The 23,057-nt window shown below is 42.1% G+C and overlaps 2 protein-coding genes across 3 annotated transcripts in view; both read left to right on the top strand.

Annotated features, from left to right (window-relative positions):
• Positions 1-19,349, top strand: part of hipk2 (homeodomain interacting protein kinase 2) — an 87,579-nt gene extending 68,230 nt beyond the window's left edge. The window contains 8 exon segments of the mRNA XM_034084370.2: positions 1,936-2,161; positions 3,809-3,930; positions 8,800-8,930; positions 9,905-10,087; positions 11,274-11,588; positions 12,305-12,546; positions 12,654-12,814; positions 13,808-19,349. Of these exon segments, the coding sequence (XP_033940261.1) occupies positions 1,936-2,161; positions 3,809-3,930; positions 8,800-8,930; positions 9,905-10,087; positions 11,274-11,588; positions 12,305-12,546; positions 12,654-12,814; positions 13,808-14,266 (1,839 nt within the window). The 3' untranslated portion in view covers positions 14,267-19,349.
• A 2,898-nt stretch (positions 19,350-22,247) lies between these two features.
• Positions 22,248-23,057, top strand: part of LOC117447882 (UPF0606 protein KIAA1549) — a 43,858-nt gene continuing 43,048 nt past the window's right edge. For both annotated transcript variants that reach the window (XM_034084847.2, XM_034084846.2), the window contains exon 1: positions 22,248-22,431. The gene's annotated coding sequence lies outside the window, so the exon portion shown is untranslated. The remainder of the gene's footprint in view (positions 22,432-23,057) is intronic.

Raw genomic sequence — 23,057 nt, 5'->3', positions numbered from 1 at the left:
TTCAGGCCTTAAGAATCCCTTCTCCAGGCTTCCTCTCTTTTCCCCTCCTCTCACTCCTGTCCTCCTCTGTCTTCTCCTCTTTCCTCCCGTTTCCTCGGGTTGAGCCTGTGGTGCTTTACCGTTTTCTTTCCCGTACGGTCTTGTGAATCGAAATTGCTGACTGCTGGCTTACGCCGGAATCACGGAGCGTCGTGTTGCAAGGTTTTCCAGATTGTGCTTGGTTACAAATCCCGCTCTCTTCCCCTCCTCCCGCCCCTCTTATTCAGTAAACAGAGTTCTTTATCACCAACTATATCGAGCCGGCTCACACTGTGTAGCATGCGACAAAAACCCCCATCTTGCTGTGATTTAAATGGATTAACATTCCCTCGGCTTGTCTTTTTCCGCGCCCGGCTCTCAGGGCATATAGACAGACTTAAGTTAGTGATTTATTCAGCGCGATTCATTTGCAAGGCTGGAATGCATCTCTGCCGTGTGTTTTGCTGCTTCCGTGCTTGTTTATGATGAATGCCACAGTGGCATATTGATTATGTTCCCTCCCCTGGTGTTCATCGAACACGCTAAAGAGAGCAAATGAAAAATGAAAGCGCTGTCTCTGTGTTTCCCTCCGCCCCTGTGTACGCTTAATGAAAGGGCTAAAATTAGACAGCGTCTTGTAGAGAAAATACTACTTACGAGCAAACGGTGTCCCTCTTAAAAGCATTTGTTTGTTTCCAGGATGTTCCCAGGCTGTCTGAGTATGTCTTATTACTGGTCAAGACATGCAGCAGTCACCTAAGCTTACATAATTAGCGAGTGACAGTTGAGGGGAAATATAAGCTCAGTCAGGCGTATTGATTTGGAGGCTAGATAGTGAAGCCCTGGCATTAAATGTCAAGTTTCGCTGCAGCTCGTTATCTTGGTTCATTATGATTCTGTAACATTTAAATGGTCTTATAATATGATCTCTTTATGACTTTACACACTGATTGCTGCTGTGTGGTTGAATGAATGATGTGCCTTTGAGTAATACTCAGTATAGTGTCATCATTATAATCTAAATAAGAAGTTTGTTTGCCAGTAAAAACGCTGATGAATGATACAAGATGATCAGAATCTAAGTCTAAATGTGCGCCGTTGGCATTTCACTCATTGACGGTTGATTATTCTAAGCATTGATTGCATCTCTCCTCACATTCTCTCCCTCCCTCTAATCAATCAAATCAACAGTGTGCATATTTTAAGATGCTTTCAAATCAGTAGTCCAATTTCCTTATTCCTCCATTAGCTCCCATTAATGATGGATGCCCCTCCACCCATCTTATCTTGATCCGAGGCTTGTTCTGCATCTGTGTGTGCATGTGTTATATCTTTTTTGAGTGGGGGTTTCAATTCACATTTTCTACATGACACAACATTTAACTTGCTCCAAAAAAATGTTTATAAAATAAATTAACTTACATCAAATGTATATATATATATATATGAAACACTAATAATAAATACAATAATTAAAGAACTACAAAGTGGAAGAAAATGGTTGTCATCAAATAATATTGCATCTTTATGTGTTTTTTTATGTTTTTTGTATAATTGTATTTTGAGTTGGGGTTTGAAAACACATTTTCTACATGACACAACATTCCACTTGCTCCACTTTTTTAATACATCAAATATATATATATATGAAACACTAACAATAAATACAATAATTAATGAACCACAAAAAATAAATAATATTGCATCCCCATTCATACATACATACATGCAAACAAAAACCCGCCCACCCAGATACCTTTATGCTTTATTTGCATTGTTTTCTCAGAATACTGTTATCTTTCTGTTCTTTACCGTGCCTGCTGTTCAGCACCCCCCCGGGGAACCCCCACTTCCCTGTTATTTCCCATCAGTACCTCCACGCTCATGATTTTTATTTTGATCCCATCATTCCTTTAGGCCACCAACCTGGTTCCCTCCTCCACCAACAATGCCACCCTTTCCTTTGCAAGTCCTGATGTCTCCATACTAAACTACCAATCTGCACTCTACCAGCCCTCTGCTGCCTCCATGGCGGCCGTGGCCCAGAGGAGCATGCCCCTGCAGCCGGGGGGGCCTCAGCTCTGCACCGCCCGGCCCGACCCCTTCCAGCAGGCGCTCATCGTCTGCCCACCTGGCTTCCAAGGTAAGAGGATCTGACCAATCAGTACGCATTAGTGTAAAGCAGGGGTGTCCAAACTACGGCCCGGGGGCCATATGTGGCCCGCGGACCTCAACAAATTCAAAAAGTATAATTGAATAAGGCCCACAAATGAAACTTGTGCTTGTCTTATATTGTACTTCTTAAATATAAATGTAAATATATATTACACAGTAGTATTCATGTGTTAATAAGCCCACTTTATAAATAAATTCAGTCAATTAAAGTTGGAAACATTTTCTAACATATCTTGTTGATAAGAAAAAAGCTCAATACAAATTGTTTACATAGCAAGCTTGAAATACACCCTTCCTATTTCTCCTTATTATAATCAATCTGAGGATTCTGTTTTAAGGGATGAGCTGCCAACACTCACAAGCATCATATACCTACATTTGATTGATTTTCCTAACTTATAACTTCACTTATGAGGCAATATACCTCTAGTCTAGTGAGTGGACAAGCCCTTCGTATGTTTTTCTGTATGTGGCCCTCGGTCAAACAAGTTTGGACACCCCTGCATTAGTGTGAAGAGTGGGATCAATGGTCATCTGTGCAACAAATGCCAGCAATGTGTGTTGCAATAGAACAGACCATGATAATTCATTGCATCACAACAATAGGTGTTCATCTGTGGAATAACTGTAATGATGAGCTGAAATACTGTGCAACTTTATCCAAACAACTATTTAGAAACCAAATCCTGAATGGTTATAAGCAGGACCTGTGAACTCCTGCTTGCTATTTCTTGTCGTTGTAAAAGTTATTTGTTTTTGGTTGTTTTGTACAAAGAAATGATTTGTTTAAAACAATGAATCAAATATCACGGTTGCAGATGACGATGACCTAAACTTTTATTTTCATGAACAATGTACGCTAGAGGGGGGTAGGACCAGAAACATTTGTAACCTTCTTCTTGCCCCTTTTGAACATGAAACTATTTGAGAATTTATTTTTTATAATTGTATACCTTGAAAGTATTTTGCTTGTCTTTATTATTATCGTTTGTTTTGTTTTTAACATGTTCAATAAATTGACTAATAAGAGATGGAACTCACCTATTCAGCATTTTTTTTAATAATAATAATGTACCAGATTTACATCACTGGAGTCTTTTTAAATTCTCCACAGCTTTCTCTGCACAGACAGTTCTCCTGTTCTTGCATTTTTGCTGTTTTGTTTTGTCGCTTTAGCCCACAGGTAGTCAATCGCGGCATACAAACAATGATTCAATGATAACTTGATGAGGCAATTAATCATTTGAAAGGAAATGTAATATCTTTGTGCGAGGCTTACTCACCACGCTTTTGTCTCCTCTGTGTTTGCACTGGGAGGGCGGGAAAGCTCCGAGGCATTATTCTGTTTCTTTATTCATTCTTTTTGTGGAATGGGTTATAAAATATCCATTATTAGAACTGTTGTCGTACTATTGCCTATTGCCATGACTACTGTTTTTTGTTTTCCCCAAGTACTGTTGCTATATCCGCACACAGTAGAGTGTTGACATCTGTTGAATCCACATAAATCTGTGTGCATATAAAACAGTGATCTCTCGCTCTTCATGTTGCAGTGTTTATCAGTGCTGCACCTATTTGTTGACATCCTCTGTACATGTGCTTTATTTGCGCACAGGGCTGCAGGCGTCCCCTTCCAAGCACACCAGTTACTCTGTGCGGATGGAGAATGCTGTTCCCATAGTGACGCAGGCCCCTGGTGCCCAGCCTCTGCAGATCCAACCTGGCCTGCTGACACAGGTAGGAAAAGTATCACAGTGGCAAACTAATGGAGTTGTTTGGCCATGAAGAATAACAGTGCCTGTCCGCTTTGGAGCCCACATTCAAACAAAGCTCCCTGCATCCTTTTCTCTTTTTTTCACAACCCTCGCTAAGAATAGTTATATCGATGGAGGCTGGAAATCACTCAATGTTCGTGACCCTGCACTTGCTGGCAGCAGTCTTTTTTTTTCCTGAGCTCATTCAGGCCAAGCTCTCCTGTGCATTGCACCCTGCCTCTCTCTCTCTCTCTCTCTCTCTCTCTCTCTCTCTCTCTCTCTCTCTCTCTCTCTCTCTCTCTCTCTCTCTGCTGTCCCGCTCTCCTTGAGGCTGAGGCTGCCACAGTCTGATGCACACAAAGGCAGGAGCATTTCACACAGAGAAGGCCTTCACTGGAGCCTGCACAGTGGGGCCCGAGCTTTAGCTGCTAATGTACAGTTGTTGGAAGTAACAGAGAGTGACTGTGCATCACTCTCCCTGCACACACACACACACACACACACACACACACACACACACACACACACACACACACACACACACACACACACACACACACACACACACACACACACACACACTGAGGACCACTTCCATCACCACAGCACCTCTCTCCCTATGGAAATTTCCATGAAGGCTTTAAATATCCCTGTGAATCCAGGGAGTTTCAAGCACTCCCTTATCTCCAGTTAATCATGCAGTAGGCAGGCAGACAGGCAGCAAAGATATGTGTGTGTGTGTCTGTGTGTGTGTGTGTGTGTGTGTGTGTGTGTGTGTGTGTGTGTGTGTGTGTGTGTGTGTGTGTGTGTGTGTGTGTGTGTGTGTGTGTGTGTGTGTGTGTGTGTGTGTGTGTGTGTGTGTGTGTGTGTGTGCTGTGCGGGTGTGTGTGCGCGTGTGTGTGTGTTGCGCGCCTGTGTTTCTATGGTGGGTTAATCTGTCAGATACCAAATGGTGATTAGCTCCAGGGCTGCTTCCAAGTCAGGCGCTCCAAATTACAGGCCTCAGAGGATTCTGGGAGGTCAGGATGACGCTCTGCATGACCAGAGAATTAACAACAACACCACCAGATCCATGGATGGGATGGATCCATCAGATCACACGTTGCTGCAGGATTTCTCCTCAGTACAAAGGCAGGCAACAGTGAACAAAAGCAGATGGTTTATATGGGCCAACGAGCAGCACACCTAATAACACCGTGTGTGTTTTTTCCTTTACGGTGGGAGGTCTCAAATACTCGTCTTGGCTTTATTCTCCTCACCGGCTGGCGCACATGCACCCTTCACACATCTCGGACCCATGCATGGTTAGCCCCCGAGCTTCCTGGGTGTAACGAGAGGGGGCAAAGTGAAGCATGCAGACAGGGAGACCAGCAGGACCTTTATCTAGAACAGGAATGCAGAAAATGTGGAAACAATTGGGGAGTGAGAGCTGGGGCTTTCAAAACCCCGAGGTGACAAAGGGTTTTTCACCCGGGGAGTGTAGGTCGAGGTGGGAGGTGGTGGGCCGGGTGATAGTGATGGTGTCCTCTGAGAAGAAAGAAAAACGGCCTCTTAACTGGGTTACCATTTCAGGGCAGACAGGCTGGTTACACAACGCAGACGCCCAGAGAGAGAGAGGCATGTAGAGTGCCGGGAATGGAGATAGAGCGGGCGGGAGGAGGAGACGCGGGAGATGGATGGATGTATTAGACTCTCTTAATGGCATGTTGATAAAAGGCCTTGGATGTGGTCTTAGATGTAAAGAACGTCTCCAGCTCCAGAATGTTCCATTAGAGATGTCAGTCCTCAGCCCAAAGACAAGGCGGTGCTCGTGGCCTGCAGATGCCCCCTGTGTACTCTAACCACAGGACGGTTGCTTTGGGCTCTGCAACCTGCCTCACGCAAACAAAAAACAATCCAACTTCCACAAGCCTGCAGCCAGAATACAGAACAGAGCTGCTACGTTGAGTCTGAATATAATACAAACAGACAGGGCAAAGCAAATATGCGAATACAGAGATGAAGGTTAAGATGAAGTTAAAAGATAAAGGTAAAAATAAAGTCAGCGTAGCGTATGCACAGATGATCCGTTTCCCTCTCCCTCTATTTAAACGTGTGTGCCGCTGTACATACTGATGCCGTTGTTAATAGATGTGCAAACGGTATTAAAGGAACAATTCATTAGCCCTGACACTGCTAATCAATAGAACTGCATTAAACTATTAGGGTTACACACACACACACCTTGACGCACCAACTTGCTTGGGCATGCATGCACACACACTCGTCTTGGCACATCTCTGGCCATATTATTCCGCTCCTGCTCTGCATCAGAAATACAAAGTAGCCTCTTTCACAGCAGCTTGAATGGGCCCAGGAATTTAATTAGAACAAAGGCTGATTTGACTCAAGTCAAACACATAATCACGCTAACACACACACGTACTGTACACTCACTCATATGCATGCAGGCAGTGAAAGGAGCTGCTGTACATCTTTATTAAGTCCTGGTCTTATCTCTTTTGTCAATGGATGTCTCCTTGAAGCCGGCCGAGTTCATTTTGTATGCCAGGTAGCCGATGACAGTGTTGGGAAAGTTCACTTTCTACATGAACTAGTTCAGTTCACAGTTCACATATTTTAAAATGAACTAGTTCAGTTCATAGTTCATAATTCAAAATTTTGAACTAAAGTTCATGGTTTCAAAAATGAACTAATTTATAGTTCATAGTTCTTTTTTCAATAAGTTGCTGCGAGCTATTATTTGTCTCCTGTACGATGTTAATGGGCCATTTCAATTTTTACAATATCCTCAGAGGGCCGTACAAGTTATTGACCTCTGCTTAAAAAAACTAAAATCACAGCTCATTCATTTCATTCTGTGCAAAGAAAAAGCAACCTCCTAATCCAGATATCTCACCATGACTCGCGTATGCATGCACGTGCAGGGTGTGGCGTGACCACCTAAACAGAAAGATAATTTATGGACACAAGATGTGTGCAAATGTATTTAGTTTCCTATCCATGTGAACATGGTTTAAGTGGGGGGGACCTAACCTCCTATAGGGGGGTCCGGGGGGCATGCTCCCCTGGCAAGATGTGTTGCACTTTGAGAGCAACATTAGGAGATCTATGGACACATCTCTCAACACCCAAACACAACTGTAAGCAGATTTTCTTTTAATTTATGGATATTTGACAAATCACTACCCTTTCAAACTGTATTCTTCTTTATTAATAACTGTCTTATAGTATTTTATACCCGTTTACTTTATTCTCTTATTTTTTTTATAACTATAATGATCATATAAAGATGTGCCTTTACCTCACTGGTTGTAGACAAAGCTTCTTATATTCGTTAGCATAGCTAGCTAACCAGATGCTAATGACAACAACACAGTTATTATAGTATGACAGATGAGCAGATCGCCACTGGGCTTACAACTAAAGACACAGACACGCAGAAACTGTGGCATGTGTACGGACTTATCGGTACTGCAATTTCTGAAGTGCTGGAGTGGCGTTCTGGTGCTCTCCGTCAGAACTGCACCCCTGTCAGTCGAGACATATACCACGTGATGACACGTTAGGCTCGTGTTGTGTTCAAGGACCCTGACCTTGGCCAGGAAAAACAGGTACTCGCTTGTTTAATTTTTTTGCGATCTAGATTTCTTTCATTTTTTGCGTGTGTTTATAAATTACCTCGAGGGCCGTACCAAATTGTCTCGCGGGCCGTATACGGCCGGAGGTTCCCCACCCCTGCCGTAGAGTCTCACTCTGAGCGAGTGCTGCTGCAGCTGCTCTCGGCTTCGTCCATACTAATTCATTCATTCATTCATTCATTCATTCATTCATTCATTCATTCAATGCTCGCCGGTTCCGCGGTTCCACATTGTTTGTTGTGAGGAGTCTGATATATTTAGTATATTTATATTTTAGTGCGACAGCCAGGGGTGACAGGCGCGTACGCGTCACAGGCAGCTTGCTGTTGCCAGATTGGGTGGTTTTCCGCATTATTTTGAAGCCTGTTTACGGTGTGTTTTAACTGGGTTTTCGGCTGAAAGGCATATGAAATCTGGCACACTTTTGAACGCCGTTATAATACAGTGCTGAGAATGAACGCACGTTTGAACGCCGTTATACAGCGCTGAGAATGAACGCGTTCTCAATTACGTTCATCTAGCGGAAATACAGTACGTTCAGTTCACGTTCGCCCAAAATATGAACGCGTTCATGAACGATCGTTCATTGAACGCGTTCAGGTACATCACTGGCCGATGATAACATATACTGTTATGTATCACACCACCGTCAAACTAATCTGAAAAGACTTCCCTTTGTTCAGCCATTTTTTACTTTTTTTTTTACTTATTCTTTATTAATTATTTTTCTCACATTCCCCTTTACTCCAATTTAGTTGAGCAGTTTCTTTGACAAAATCGTCTCAAATCCCAAAAATTCTAAATGTATTGAAATCAAATAATAACACTGAGAACGTAAATGACACAGGTATAACACAAATAAAATAAAAGACGGGTTATATAAGGTCATCCTATACATTACAATAATATAGTTCAATATACTGACGAAAAACATCCATATACCAGAACATTTCCTCATTTTAAAGAAGCCATATTATATTATTTTGGGGTGTCACACAGTCCACTTCCTTTTTTTATGCTGCCTTTAGAATCCTTCCATTATTAATTGTTCAGCCATATTTAATGGTTAACTTTACTTTAACTGCATTCACAGACTTCATAAAACAAATTCATATTTTGGATGCTTTGTTTTGCAACAGTTGACCGTTTTTTTTTTCCTCTCTGACTTGAATTTCTTTTCTTCCCCCCCTCTCTGTGTCCTCCCCACTCAGCAGGCCTGGCCCAGCGGCACCCAGCAGATCCTGCTCCCCCCAGCCTGGCAGCAGCTCACCCACACCTCAGTCCAGCATGCCACTGTCATCCCCGACTCCATGGGCAGCACACAGCCTCTCACCAACTGGAGGTGAACAGCACTCATTTCACGTCTTTTCTTTCTTTCTTTCCACCGCTCCCAGCCAGCCTCTATTGATGTCTGAATATTGTGGCCTACAGTTTCCAAATCCACCTTTCCTCTTGAGATGGATAAAGAAATCTAATAGGTTGACATGTATCACTCTAAAAGCTTCAAAATGAAAGCACTTTGCCAAATCAAGTTTATACACATAACATCAGGGGCAAGTCTGTAGGTCAGTTCAGATAAATTGATTTCAAAGGCCAGCAGTAGTTTTATGGCTTTTATAGGCCAGGATGTGCTATAGGAAGATGGTATGGCGTAAGACTGATTGACCGAGGAGCCTGTAACTCCCTGACAGCTTGTCCTTTATCTTCTATGAATCACATTCCCCTTCGCGTATACTGGCGCTTTCATAAGAGCAGATTTACCTCAGGGAGACGGGATATGTGTACACGTAGAGACATCATGTCTAGGAGAGCCTGTCACTGTGATGACTCGATAAATGGATGGATAGATGGCGATCTGCCGGGAGATAAGGTGGCTGCAGGTATATAATGTGTATGCCGAGGACAGCTGGGGCCATGTATGCACAGATTCATTCGGGAGCTGTCCATCTGTGACCAGACACCCACCTCCCCGTCTCCCCCCCCTCCTCCCTGTCCAGTGGCAGCTCTGTTGTCCTCAGAGAGACGATCGGGAAAGTGTCGCACTTCCTCTGCAGAGCCATCGCTCCACAGCTGCTGGTGTCAGCTCCTCTGCCCTCCCTCTCTCCCTCACTTCTTCCCTCTCTTCCTTTGAGTCGTCCTTAGAAGAGTTAGATGCTGCCACCCGCTGGCTTCTCTGGGAAATACTCTCCCATGTCTTCATTCATTTTACCTCACCAATGTTGGGTTTGGCTATCCTTTACATACATGAGTGTGTTTTGCAGCATTTCATCCTGTGTTGCTACTGTTGTGCTAACATGAAACTGTGTTATGTTACAGGAATCCCCATCCTCATGGCGGCCATTATAATCCCATCATGCAGCAGCCAGCATTGTTGTCCGGCCACGTCACGCTCCCATCCAACCAGACGCTCAATGTGGGAGTGGCACATGTTATGAGGCAGCCCTCAACCAATAACAACTCCTCTTCCAAAAAGAACAAACAGCACCAGATGTCTGCCAGGTACTCTCACACTCTTTATAGTACATCATCATAGCCTACACAGATCAGATGAGGAGACGATGGGCCTTTGGGCTTAGATCAACTGAAGGCGCCTCCACCTTTACTACTGTGCATAAGAGCAGGACACACAGAATTCATACCTGTTTAGTCTCTTTTTTTGGTCATTTTGTGTCCCTTTCATAATTCTTTGTTTCTTTGCAGTTATGTTATCTTTGTTGTTGCTCTGTGTATCTTTGTAGTCTATTTGTAGTTATTTTGAAACTCTATGTTGTTGCAGTCTCTTTAAAGCAGTGGCGAACCGTGTCTATCACAACTGGACCTTCTGTAGACACACACTCGAGCCAGTTAACTAGCGGGCCTTCTAGAATACCCTGAACCGAGGGGAACTCTGAAAGAATACGCTCATTGGCTACACATCAATATATGATTGGTTGATCAAACTGTCAGTCCAAACGTACGCTCTCATTCAGTGCAACGGCCAGGGCATTCGATCAAGGATGTAGAATACCTTGGTTGAAGGACAAGATCTGATTGGTTGCTTTCTTTTCTAACACAAAACCACTGAATTGCGTAGTGCATGGTCCGAGAAGGACAAACAAATCAACGTAACACTGATATTACAGATCAACAACACAGATACGATTCTCATTTATTCATTTTATATACATTTTATTACATTATTTATATAATTAAATCTATGTTGTGTTTGTTTTATCTGAGTGTTCCAGGGTATTCTCTGAATACCTTGAAGGCCCTGACGGTTCGCCACTGCTTTAAAGTGATTCAAGTGGCATTGGGTCTTTTTGTAGTCAGTTTCAGTCTCTTTGTAGTTGCTCTGAAATTCTATGTAGCTATTTTGAGTCTCTTTGTAGTTGCATGGGGTCTTTCCTAGTTGTTTAAAAGTTGTTTCTAGTTGCTTTTAGTCCCGTTTTGCATCTTCTTTTCTGTTGTTTTGGCCATTTTGCAGTCTATTTGTGTCTTTTTGTAGTCATGTTATGTTTCTGTATTGCTTCCTGGTTGGTACTTGTCTCTTTGAGGATCATTATGTGGGTGGAGGCCCCTGACACTTTGCACCCCCTGTGCACTGTACACCCAGCTAGTTAACCATTAACATACAACACAACACAACACAATGTCTGACACCTTTTGATTTCTTACATTAACACTATTATCCGTCTTTTTGAAGGAACATGTCGGCCTACGAGGTGTCGTCCTCTCAGGCGGTGCTGTCCCCGCAGCGCTCCAAGCGGGTGAAGGAGAACACGCCACCACGCTGCGCTGTGCTACAGAACGGCTCGGCCTCCAACTGCCCGCCCCCGCAGGGCGGTGGGTGGGGGTCCAACGAAGCGGAGCAGGCTTCCAGCACCACCCGCGACCATCAGCACCAGCACCATGTCCCCAGACAGACCATCATCATCCCCGACACGCCCAGCCCTGCAGTCAGCATCATCACCATCAGCAGCGACACAGATGAGGAAGATGACCACAAACAAAAGAAAAGGTCAGTTCTTGGTCTTTGCTTATTGGAAAATGCTAAGGAGTTTGTATATCATTCGGAATACTAATGCTGGTTACTGTGAAATGCTATTGAGCAGGTTTGTCAGCCAAGAAGTAGATAAACGAGACCTTTTAAAATGTGTCCGCTTTGACTTACTTTGCTTTCACAATTACCAGTGAAACTGAGAAGCCCACTTTCTATCCTCTTTTCTTGGTTCGTTTCGGGGGTCATATATGATTTCTAAGGCTGTGTATAAAACATTTTCAATGACACATCTCTGGTTTCTAGTATCAGATCACTGTGCGCCTATAAAAGTAATTTAATCTGGAGTCGTAAAATGCTAACAGGGCCATCCAAGGCCAGTTGTAATTTCTGTGGCAGCGGTACTTTGCGAGCAATGGTCAAATAAATTGTATAACCATCCAGTCATCTGACAACAGGAAAGAAGAGATGCGCAAAAGACAACTCCTTTATGCCGTGATACGCTGCAATGAGAAACACAAAGAGAGAGAAGTACAAGAAAACCAGCTAGCAATAGGGAGATACAAAACAAGTTTTGACACAAATTGTGTAGTTCAGGGTATGTACACAGCACACAGTATGCAGAGGGGATGTCAAATCTGATCAGGACATATGATATCATCATATTGATGTCCCTTGAGTTTATCTGATTCCCTGAAAGAAATGTCTTAATAACTTTCCACTTGTGTTTCCTCCAGTTCATCTACAAAGCAGCGAAAGAATGTCATCAGTTGCGTGACGGTCCACGATTCGCCCGACTCTGACTGTTCCAGCAACAGCCCGTACACTGTGGAGTCCAGACACCCCAACAACAACAGCTACGACACAAAGAGCACCATCCTGGACAACTACAACAACGGGAACCCCCGCACCATCATCATTCCTCCTCTCAAGACGCAGAACAGCGAGGTCCCCAATGAGTGTGAGCGCCTGATGCCAGGTAGAGGACTGTGACAACAGGTTCCTTCCTGACCTAAAACACAGCTTAATACATTACATTATTACATTGTTACTTCGTCCCAAATAACCATATCCTCTCCCTTGCAGATTTAATGAACCATCAGAATACAGCTTATAAATTCAAATCCTCCAATGGAGTGCTGTCTGGCAATCATCACCTACCAGGGGGCATACCAGGGGGCGTGGCCTATCGGCAGCAACGCTCAGGGCCACACCCCCTCCAGCAGCAGCCTCTCAATCTCAGTCAGGTATGGTGACACATGTCATATCAGTGTCTGCATTTTGATACGTGTGGACAAAACCTTAAATATTTTAGGATCATGTTTTAGAAGAATAACATTTATTGTTCATATATGTAGCTTACTTAGTGATTTCATGTTCTGTTCGATGAAAAGAACGATACCAACCTCATGTCTGTACGTTAGGCTACCAAAAGATAGCTTAGCTTAGCATTAAGACTGGAAACTGGGTAACCTGGCTCTGTCCATAGATAACAAAAAAAAGAGATGAAATTGATAATTGATCAAAATGTCAAAATATTCCTTGAGGTTCATAAGTCATTTGTGACATTATCCAATAGATGTTTTGAAGTGTTTTAAGGCAAAGTTTGGATATTATGATGAGGGGTTCTCTTTTACTCCAAACAGGTGGTGCACCTCATACAACCTCTCTTCAACACATTCCAACTATCCTAACCTATTATGCAAAATCCACTTTTTCATGTCTTTTATACATAATAACGTGTGTAAAAAGATTCTGAAAGTTTCAGAAAAAAAGATTATCTCTCTTTTTGTCCTGATCCCTTTATATAAAAAAACTATCTGAAAATGACCTGATCTGGCTTGTGTAACCATTGGCCAATCACCAACCAAGGTAACCCCGCTCACCTTATCACCTGAATCTCCTCCTAGAGCACCTTTGTGTTCTTTTTAACCAAATCTCTCTCAGAGGGGCGTGGGGAGTGGCTCCTTATTTTCATCTAAAGTAACAGACATAGAATCAGCACTTTTGAAACAAGGCTGAAACAGAGGGGTTGATGGGATACTACGATGCATGATCTGTTTGGTGTTTGGAGCCAAACACTTCGGAGACATGTTTTGTATATATCTGGGACCTATTATATATTGATGAAAAACAGTATAATAGAGGACCTTTAAGAAATCACATTTGGACAATGAGAATAACCAAAACTCCAGGAGCAATAAAACTGACATTCAGCCTTTCTGTCCCCCCACTTCCAGGCGCAGCAGCATATGGTAGCCGAGCGAAACGGCCATCGGCGGCAGCAGGCCTACATCACCCCCACCATCGCCACCCAGGCCCAGTACTTCCATCACAACAGCCCCTCCCACACGGCCAATGTCCACCCGCACCTGGCTGCCACCCACCTGCCCAACCAGCCCCACCTCTATGCCTACACCACCCCCGCCACTCTGGGCTCCACCGGCACCGTGGCCCACCTGGTGGCGTCGCAGGGCTCGGTGCGCCACGCGGTCCAGCACGGAAGCTACCCCCCCAGCATCATCCACCAGGTCCCGGTCAGCATGGGCCACCGGGTGCTGCCCTCCCCCACCCTGCACCACAGCCAGTACCAGGCCCAGTTCGCCCACCAGGCCTACATCAGCGCTTCACCCGCCTCCACTGTCTACACTGGATACCCACTGAGCCCCACCAAGGTCAACCAGTACCCTTACCTCTAGAGAACACACTGACCAACACTGGAGAGCCTGACCCAGCACTGCTGCTGCGGCTGCTGCCCCCCCCCCCGAAACCCACCCGCCCTGAGCCCCATCCTCTCCTCGACCTCAGACATAAAACAGAGACAGAGGAACATGCAATCCTCATCAAACTGTCACGTATAACTTGAAGATATAACAACAGAGAGAAAAATATTCACAGCCTCTCTAGAAGGGAAAGATGGGGATGAATTTCAGAGGGGTACAGTTCAAGTTATTTTCTTTCATTCATCAATTTTTGTTCTCCTGAAAGGGCCAGTTTTTGCATTTATTTTTCAATTATTCGCTTTTTACTTTACTAGTAATGTTTCTTTAGTTTTACAGGGAATTTAGAAACAGGCCTTTTGGGACAGTGGAGGTTTTCTGTTTTTTTATTATTTCCCCCCCTCATTGATTCGGGGAGTGACTGTTGAACAGGGGTTACTGACTGGAAGTTCGGAATCCCAAGAAAAATTGGGAGAAGGTGAAATACGGAAACCTGCTGCTCTACAAAGAAAAAAATATTGATGGCCTTGAACTGTCTTAATATTTCCATGGTGTGGGGAGAAAAGAGAGGCAACTCCCCCCCCCCCCTCCCACCACTCCACCTTCTCCAGCCGAGGAGGTTTCTGGAAATATAACCAACAGAAGACAACAAACTTTTTAGTGTATTTATAGATATTTCTTTCCTTTATGTTTCACCTTTATGACGATACTTGCTAGGTGTCTTAGCTGGGCCCCGTTCTTAGAATGTAGCAGTCTGCACCAGTTGACTTTTTTTTCCAGATACCAATAGATTTATTTGTTCCTCTTTTTTCAATGTGATTGCACAAAGTGGTTATAATAACATAGGCATGTACAACGTGATTGTCTGTGTGTGCTACTGTCAGCCATGCGTGTGTAAATCCACCTCCTTAAAACTCTCTTCAGTCTTTAGGTTTTTGACCATTGTTCCTTCGTAGTGCCTTACAGATATACCGACACAGTTTACTTGGCTTGGATCCTGAAAGCCACAAGAGACTCTAGCTATACTTAGAACGACATGTTTCCCTGGTTTGACATGCTAGTCGGGGCAGTTGTAGCTCTCTTCCAGGTGTAGGCTTAGCCCTTGCTGTTTCTCGTCCTAAAATGACAGCATACTGTTAGATGATGAAGATTAACGTCAGATATCACGCTGACTTTTTTATTATGCGTGCATGAGATAACTTGCCCGGGGTACTTACCAAAGTCATAGATACATTCTTGTTACATTGTGCTCTGGATATTAGTGTAAATATGAAAATGTACAGTATAGCTGTAGATGTAAACCTCTATCACCCAAAATGTGGCTCTAGTTTGGAATATATTTGTTGTTTTTTAAGGGAATTCATGCAGCGTGAGTTATTAGCTCAGTTTTCAAGAACAGGGATTGAGTTACAGTACAATGTTTGAGACACAGTAGAGGTTGCTTTTTTTAAGGATAAAAGCTAGTCCAAGAGAAGGGCCTGACAGGAAGTGATTGTTGCCATGGGGGGGGGGGGTTCTGTGAGGCGGAAGGGATGGGTCTGCAGAGAAGAGGCAGTGTATCGAGGGTTGTTCGTGAGAGATACTGTGTAGGCACGAGTGAGGCGGCTGTTTGAAAGCATAGGGTCAGTTTAGGTAGGGACTGTGGAGGGCAGGGCGAAACTCTCTATCTTAAATGGGACTAAAATGGTAGCAAGTTGGCACTGAGCAGGTTGATAGAAACACTGAGTCCGGGTCGTCGGTAGGAGCCCAAAAGGGAGGGCACTACTTTACCTGAATGCACACTTTCTGACGTGGATCCTTCAAAGATAATTGGAAGTTATTTGTCGCGCTTGAGGTTTGGGTAGCATCTAAAAAAAAATGCAGGAACAGAACAGAAGGGAAATGCCACACCATACACCTGGAAGGGCACCTTGTGGACGATTTTGTCGCCACTGTCCATTTGTCTTCGAACCAGGTACACCGCAGACATCACCACGCCAGCCGAACACTTAGAGAACCAATAGGGCTTTGTATGTTCGCTGCTTCATTTCATTTTGTTCCCCCATGTAGCCAATGATACAAAAATCTCCTTGTTCATTTGTCCTCGTATAGGCACATCAGTACCGCTGGTGGGTTAGTGAAAGCCTTCCCCTCCCCCTTCCTCCATGGTATGCCATAGTACTTGCATTTGAAGTGATTATTCTTTTGTTGTTGTTGTTTTTTAACTTAACATTATCTTGAACTTTTTTTTGACATGGCTGTAGTACATGTTGTGTTTATTTTTTAGAGATTGTTGCAATAATTCTTGTGGATGTTTTATCAAGAGTGTGTGCGTTTTTATGATATGTCATTTCTATTTTGTAACCTGGGGGCTGATGTATAGTGAAATGTAGTATTAAGTGGAGGTGGGTGCACCTGTGTTAAAGTGTTGCAACACTGCTAGTGATAGTAAGTGTGGAGTTGATGATAATCCAATGGGGCCCTTACACTGTAGATAGATTGCCACATTACCACAACTAGGTTCAAAATACTTAAATCTCTTTAAAACAAATCTTTTGACGGGGCCCCAGAGTGTCATCCTGGTACTTTTTACCCCCACACTCCCCTTCACTTCCGAGTTGTCAAAGATGTGATTTAAGTACGTTGCTGGTTACTTCATTATTTTCTGTTCTGTTGTTTTTCTTTTGATTTGATCTACTTTATTTCCTCAAGCTCAAGCACGCACGCATAAGGGAGATGATTTTCCATTGATATATTTTCTGTTATTATGAAACAGACTACTGAAACATTCCACGTTTGAGGGAATGTGGCGTTACTCATGCTACACTGCTGTGTCCGGTCCCCTCTCCTGTCAGCAGGGGGATAGCATTGTCACCCTAGGACTTTGTTTTTTTATTTTTCGCACTTCCCACCAAAGAATTCGACAGATCGATCATGTGCAGCACAGTAGAGTACAAGCAATCCTCCACAGCGTTGCTAGAGCAGACAGGCAATAACTCCTGGTCTAATTTTTTTTACAAATGATTTGGACAACATGTCGTTTTACCCCCAACAGGAGGATTTAACATAATTAATACAGCCCAGTGAATTTCTTTACAATCTACCTTCATTTCTCCTCGCACTTGGCCCTGTTAATAATTATCTAACCTCCAAAATGTTAAGCCAGTTTTTGTTCTTTTGCATTGTCGATGTTGTAGCTTTATTGGTGTTGTATGAAAATGAATTTGTAATCTAAAAGGTTTGTTTTTAAATTAGCGTGCCATGGAATAGAATGCCCTGTAAAAAAAAAAAAAGAATTAATCAAAAATGTACCAACTATACCTTTAAAACCATGGTCACCCGCACAAAATGAATGTAATATGTGACCTGCGGGATCTGAAATGGCTTTAGATCTTTCTCAGTGGGTGGCCATTCATTTCATTTCTACACCGTTTGTGGCCATGCATGATGCAATAATTATACATCCAGCAAAATCCCATGTGAGAGAAATAATGTAAAATTATTTACATTATAATCCCACCCCCCCCATTATTGGGGGGGGATATCAAATAATCGCTATTTTCTCAAATGAAACCCAATTTAAAGGAGCCCTATATGCGCGACGTTGTGGAAAAATGACTTGATGTGTATGATACGTTTGTCTATTACTCTGTTTCACATAACCAATGTTTCGTGTTTTATAAAAAAGGGGAATCAGAAATGTGAGCTATAACTTAGATCGAGTGACCTTACAATTACCAAAATGTGCTTAAGTAGAGTGTAACAAAAGTGTTTTGTGTTGTTGAGGTGAACATAGCCTTCCCAGCTAGCGACTTTACTGTTAGAGTACTGCCTTCCAAATAACCAACAATACCTCCAAAGGTGACAATTCAATTAGAAACAAGGCAGTGTCTCACTCTGGATGAAGCCTGGCATTCTCTGACAAAATACACTCAAACTTCCAGCTTTGCTCCCGGTGAAACATTCCTGAGAGCATGATGGCTCACAGTGCTACAATAGTCTTCACACAAACTCCTCTAAGGTGACAAGAAGTGAACACACAACGCTCTCGTTTAATATAAACCGTTGGCATAGTTGCAGCTGCCTCCCAAAGTGCAAAGTGGTGAGGATCAGGGGGATTAACCATGATCTGATGTTCTCTCTGTCACCCAAATTCATAATCTAGCCACACAAGCATTCTCAAAGCCCATTCGGATGATAGTGTATGTTTTTTTTTCTCTTATTTGAGGAGATCTGCTCCTTTTGCTGGCTATTCCTTTGGGGGAATTCAGGGTGAGGTGGTCAAGGTTTGATGCCATCACTGATAGAGGGAGTCAGGCGATTACACTGTAAGAATTTAAGAACCAAATCTGATTAAAATGCGATTATTTTCCTACTCTAATGTGTGTAAAGCCCCACTTTAAATCCTCTTTAAGTGCTGCCCTTTAAGATCTTTGGCATTTATTTTAATAACTGAAATATGTAGCTTTTCACATATGACTTTAAGAGGGATTTCTCGCTGAAGATATGTATTTTGTGGTGTTAATAAATGGGATCTAGAAGCAGTAGACCAAAGCTACATTCAAATCTAGATTAGCCTGTTTACACTATAAAAATATTATTCTGAAGCTAGCCTAGCTTTTCAAAGTCACAATCCCTTTTGATACATTCTTAAAACTCTAAACTAGATAAGTTACATTTATCATACACTGGTTATTTCCATTTTCTAAAGACCTAAGAGTGCATCAAACCCTGACCCCCTTTGTGTCCATTGCTGTATGGTTTCTCAATTGTGTAAAATCTCATTATTTGTCGATAAAGCTAATGTGTGCTGCAGTATTTCCTAGTATACTTCTCTGTGAATTGTCTTTGCTTATTTACTTTTGTTTATTGGGGTGTAATATCTGATTATTTCAATCTGTTAATGTAGCGTTCTATGTATACCCTGTTCCTTAGCCTAATATTATTAAGTATGTTATGAGAATGGATATTTTACTGGCTTTATAGAATGTTTAAATAAATATAACAATGACAATAAGAAGAAGGATTAATTAAACCTCCTAACAAGTTGAGTACTTGCTACTAAGCGCTTGTGTTACCATTATGATGTTGTGTGCTTCTCTTAATCATTTTCGTTGTAGAAAAATGGAGTGAATTTATATTAGGCTTCGAAAAAACTAATGATAGCATTGTACATTTTACGGGAGGATTTTAACAGACAAACCGCTTCGTCAAATAGAAGAATATAGTTATTTTAATTGTCCTCTTTACTAACTGTAGGGTGAGAAGGGGCTCGCGTTGTGGTGAACTATGTTATAGCTTGTTATTCACTGTTACTTTTGATCATTTTTTCGGTCTCCGAGGTGAATCGAGTTATTAATGAGAATTTGTATACTCACATATGCATATTGTATATGTGTAGAAATGTAATCACACTTTGTCTTGGATTTACATTAAACTGTTAAGTCACGGCACCAGTCTCCTGATTTAACTGTGATCCTGTGTGTGTGTGTGTGTGTGTGTGTGTGTGTGTGTGTGTGTGTGTGTGTGTGTGTGTGTGTGTGTGTGTGTGTGTGTGTGTGTGTGTGTGTGTGTGTGTGTGTGTGTGTGTGTGTGTGTGTGTGTGTGTGTGTGTGTGTGTGTGTGTGTGTGTGTGTGTGTGTGTGTGTGTGTGAGAGTGACATTCAAATCAGTAAAATAGGATGATTATCACAACTAAATAAAATATAATACTACTTAATATTATGTAGCCTTGATGATACAGACATATGGCCATTGTGAGTGCTGTATCATACCCTCCTGGGACCCAGCCCATTGACTTATGTCCACATTTTGTTAACATGCATCTTTACTCTTTTGAGGTACTCTATCAATCTCTGTACAGAGGACATCCTGGGCTTTCCAGTGATATGTCATTGGTTAAAATTGCATGCTGGGAAGTTATTCTTTCTTTTCATCCAAAATGGCTGGCATACCAAAAACAACATTTTATAGAAGCAGGAGGAGAAGTCGTATGGTCAATATTGTTTAATAATAGTTATTTTTAACATGCAAATCATTATGTTCTTGTTTATTAACATGTGAGGAACTATATAATTAGTTCTGAAAGCAATTCAATAATTCAAGTTTTGAAATAACAGCCCTTTTATAAATGGACCATCTTCATGGACTTAATGACTCAATATTGTTGCAGGAGACGGAACTGAAGCAGAGATTTTCTGTACCAGAAAGTTCAGGAAGATTCAGATTTGGAGCTCTCAGATGATGAGAGAGATGAGGCTTTCACACCTGGGATAGAAGAGGGTCAAGAAGAAGGGGGAAAAGATGCAGGAGGCTCCATGAGTGCACAGATACAGACAGAGACGAGCTGGAAAGACATGTACCTCTGTGGGCCAAGAGTAGCACGCATGTCTTATTGTTGTTTTTATTTTAAGTGGAGACATGACAAATGAGAATGCCAAGTGTGTTTCTATGAGTATGGTCAAGTGGAGACCACATCCATAAAACTAGTCCAGATGACCCTACAGCCCGTGCCGACTGGAGTCAATGAGGTACTTTCACACTACATTGACTAAGTCTTTGAAGATCTGGAAAGATTCAACAAAAAACAAACTAGTTTTTTATTGACCAAATAAACAGCAATGTTCAGATCAATTACTTATGTTTTAAATAAAGGTGAATGTATTCTTGTATTAATATTACTCTATAACCATAATACGTTACATAGTCTATCGGTTAATTTTGGCTGTCTTTTCAAACAAAAATGGTCCTGACGTCCTCTAAAGTGGACATACTGTAACGTTTAAAAATCAAATTAAATAAAAAAAATGTAAATTGCAAGATGTTTTTTTAACCCTAAATAGGTAGGAAATAAAGAAGATTGGAAAAAAAAGAATTTCCTCAGTTCCCAGGGGTGCACATAGTAATACGTGCATTGAAAATAATTACAACATTTAGCTTGAGTTTATCATACCGTGTGTTGTGTGAAACCTGAATCTGGAAAGTAATTGTAAGCACAGCTAGCAAAATGAATATAGTGAGGCACAAAAGGCAATGCAATATCTGCATTTGGAATACATAGGAGGTGGAAAAAGAAACATTAACTTATAACTCTCAAGTGAAGTATAAGTACCTCCAAATGTAGCCTAAATACAGTGGTTGGATAACTTTAGCTACTTTGTTCACTTCCTGAATCCATTGAAGCTCTTGTTAATATACAATTACCAGGTCATGTTTTGAAAAATAAATTATAGGACATTTTCTTTGATATTGATTTCAGCTAAATGTTCACAAAGGGATAGCATGATGTCATAGAAAGTCAAACTGATCAGAAGAAACTGTTTATAGATTCAACCACTAGGTGGCGGTGTGCACCAACATGTTGACGTCTATAAACTGGCAGTGACGTGATAAGGTTATGCTGATTATCTCCATGTATTTTTCACCAAAACCCCTTGTTAAACCAGGGGATGTATCCTGCGCATATATTACGCGGTGTGAACTGTTTGGAATTTGGGAACTTAACTTTCTTTCTGGAGTCATGCATACAAATAAAAACAAAGTGTGCATCTTCTTTGTTTCTGGTCAGATAGACTTGTGAACACTGCGCTTAAAAGGCTCATAAATGTTGACGGAATTGTAAATCAGCATGCACATCAGTGCAACACCAAGTATGCTACACCAACAATTAATCATTGAAGAAACATTAGTCATGCTATCTTTGTTTACTGCATAACTTGGTTAACTTTATTCAGCCAATAATAACAAAAAAAGTCTGGATAGATACATCCACCCATGGCTATACCATGTTTAGTGCATCATCGCATGAGGCAACGTTGCCGTGGAAGCCGCCGACGCCAGTAGAGAAGACCTACCTAATTTTTAAACCCCACTTTGACAGAAATGAGCTGCAGCCAATGAGAGCCGGGCTTGATAAATGATAAGCTAATCAGATCAGCCAGGGGGCGGGACTAACCCGATCCTCGGGACGAGAGAAGGTAACTAAAAGAGTGTCAGATATGAGCCAGCCAACAGCTCGGGCACGTCTACTCTGAAATAACTTCAAACGCAGGCAGGTGGTTTCATGAAGGTTAATGACGGAGCCTTTCACAATATTTTGTTTCCTGCAGGAATATTTCTCGGAACCCAGACAAAGGAATTGATAGAGTTGGAGCTCCTTTTTTTTGGTAAGTCTGAATGCGCAGCTGACAGGAATGGCTGAGGGAAAAGAGAAAAAAATCGTGTTATCTTTGCACTCAAAGCTAGCTTTTGGGAATAGGGCTAAAGTATGTTAGCTAACCTGGTTGTAGCATCATGCTGTGACAGTCAAATTAAAGATGTATCATGCTTTGTCTAGCCTTACGGAAAGCCACATGACCGTACACTTGCGAGTAACGGGACGGGATGTAGGACAAGAGACTGTACTGTGTCATGATGAGACCGACTGAAGCTAGCCAGACAGCGGGGATGAAGTCTGTGTGCAGCCGCCTTATCCACACAGATATCCGCCTATGTAGAGTTAGTTAGGTTATTTAGTATAACAATTATAAAAAGATAATAATTCCTAATTTGTATTAGTTTGACCTATGCTAATAATAACGTTACCTCAGTATGACCTGTTTGGCCATGTGCATGAAATATGTCAGGTTGACTTAACAATATGAAAACAAACCCCCATTTAAAAAAACATGTTTTTATAAATACTAGAATGTGTAGCCCTTTATGTTTGTTTAAAGGATTTATATAATTTTGAAGTCCATGACAAAAAATGGTTTTAGAATAGGAATTAAGAACACCTTTAGCTTTATTGTTT

This window comes from Pseudochaenichthys georgianus, chromosome 6, assembly GCF_902827115.2.
Source record: "Pseudochaenichthys georgianus chromosome 6, fPseGeo1.2, whole genome shotgun sequence".
In the NCBI taxonomy this organism is placed as follows: Eukaryota; Metazoa; Chordata; class Actinopteri; order Perciformes; family Channichthyidae; genus Pseudochaenichthys; species Pseudochaenichthys georgianus.
This window is presented reverse-complemented; position numbering and strand designations above follow the sequence as displayed.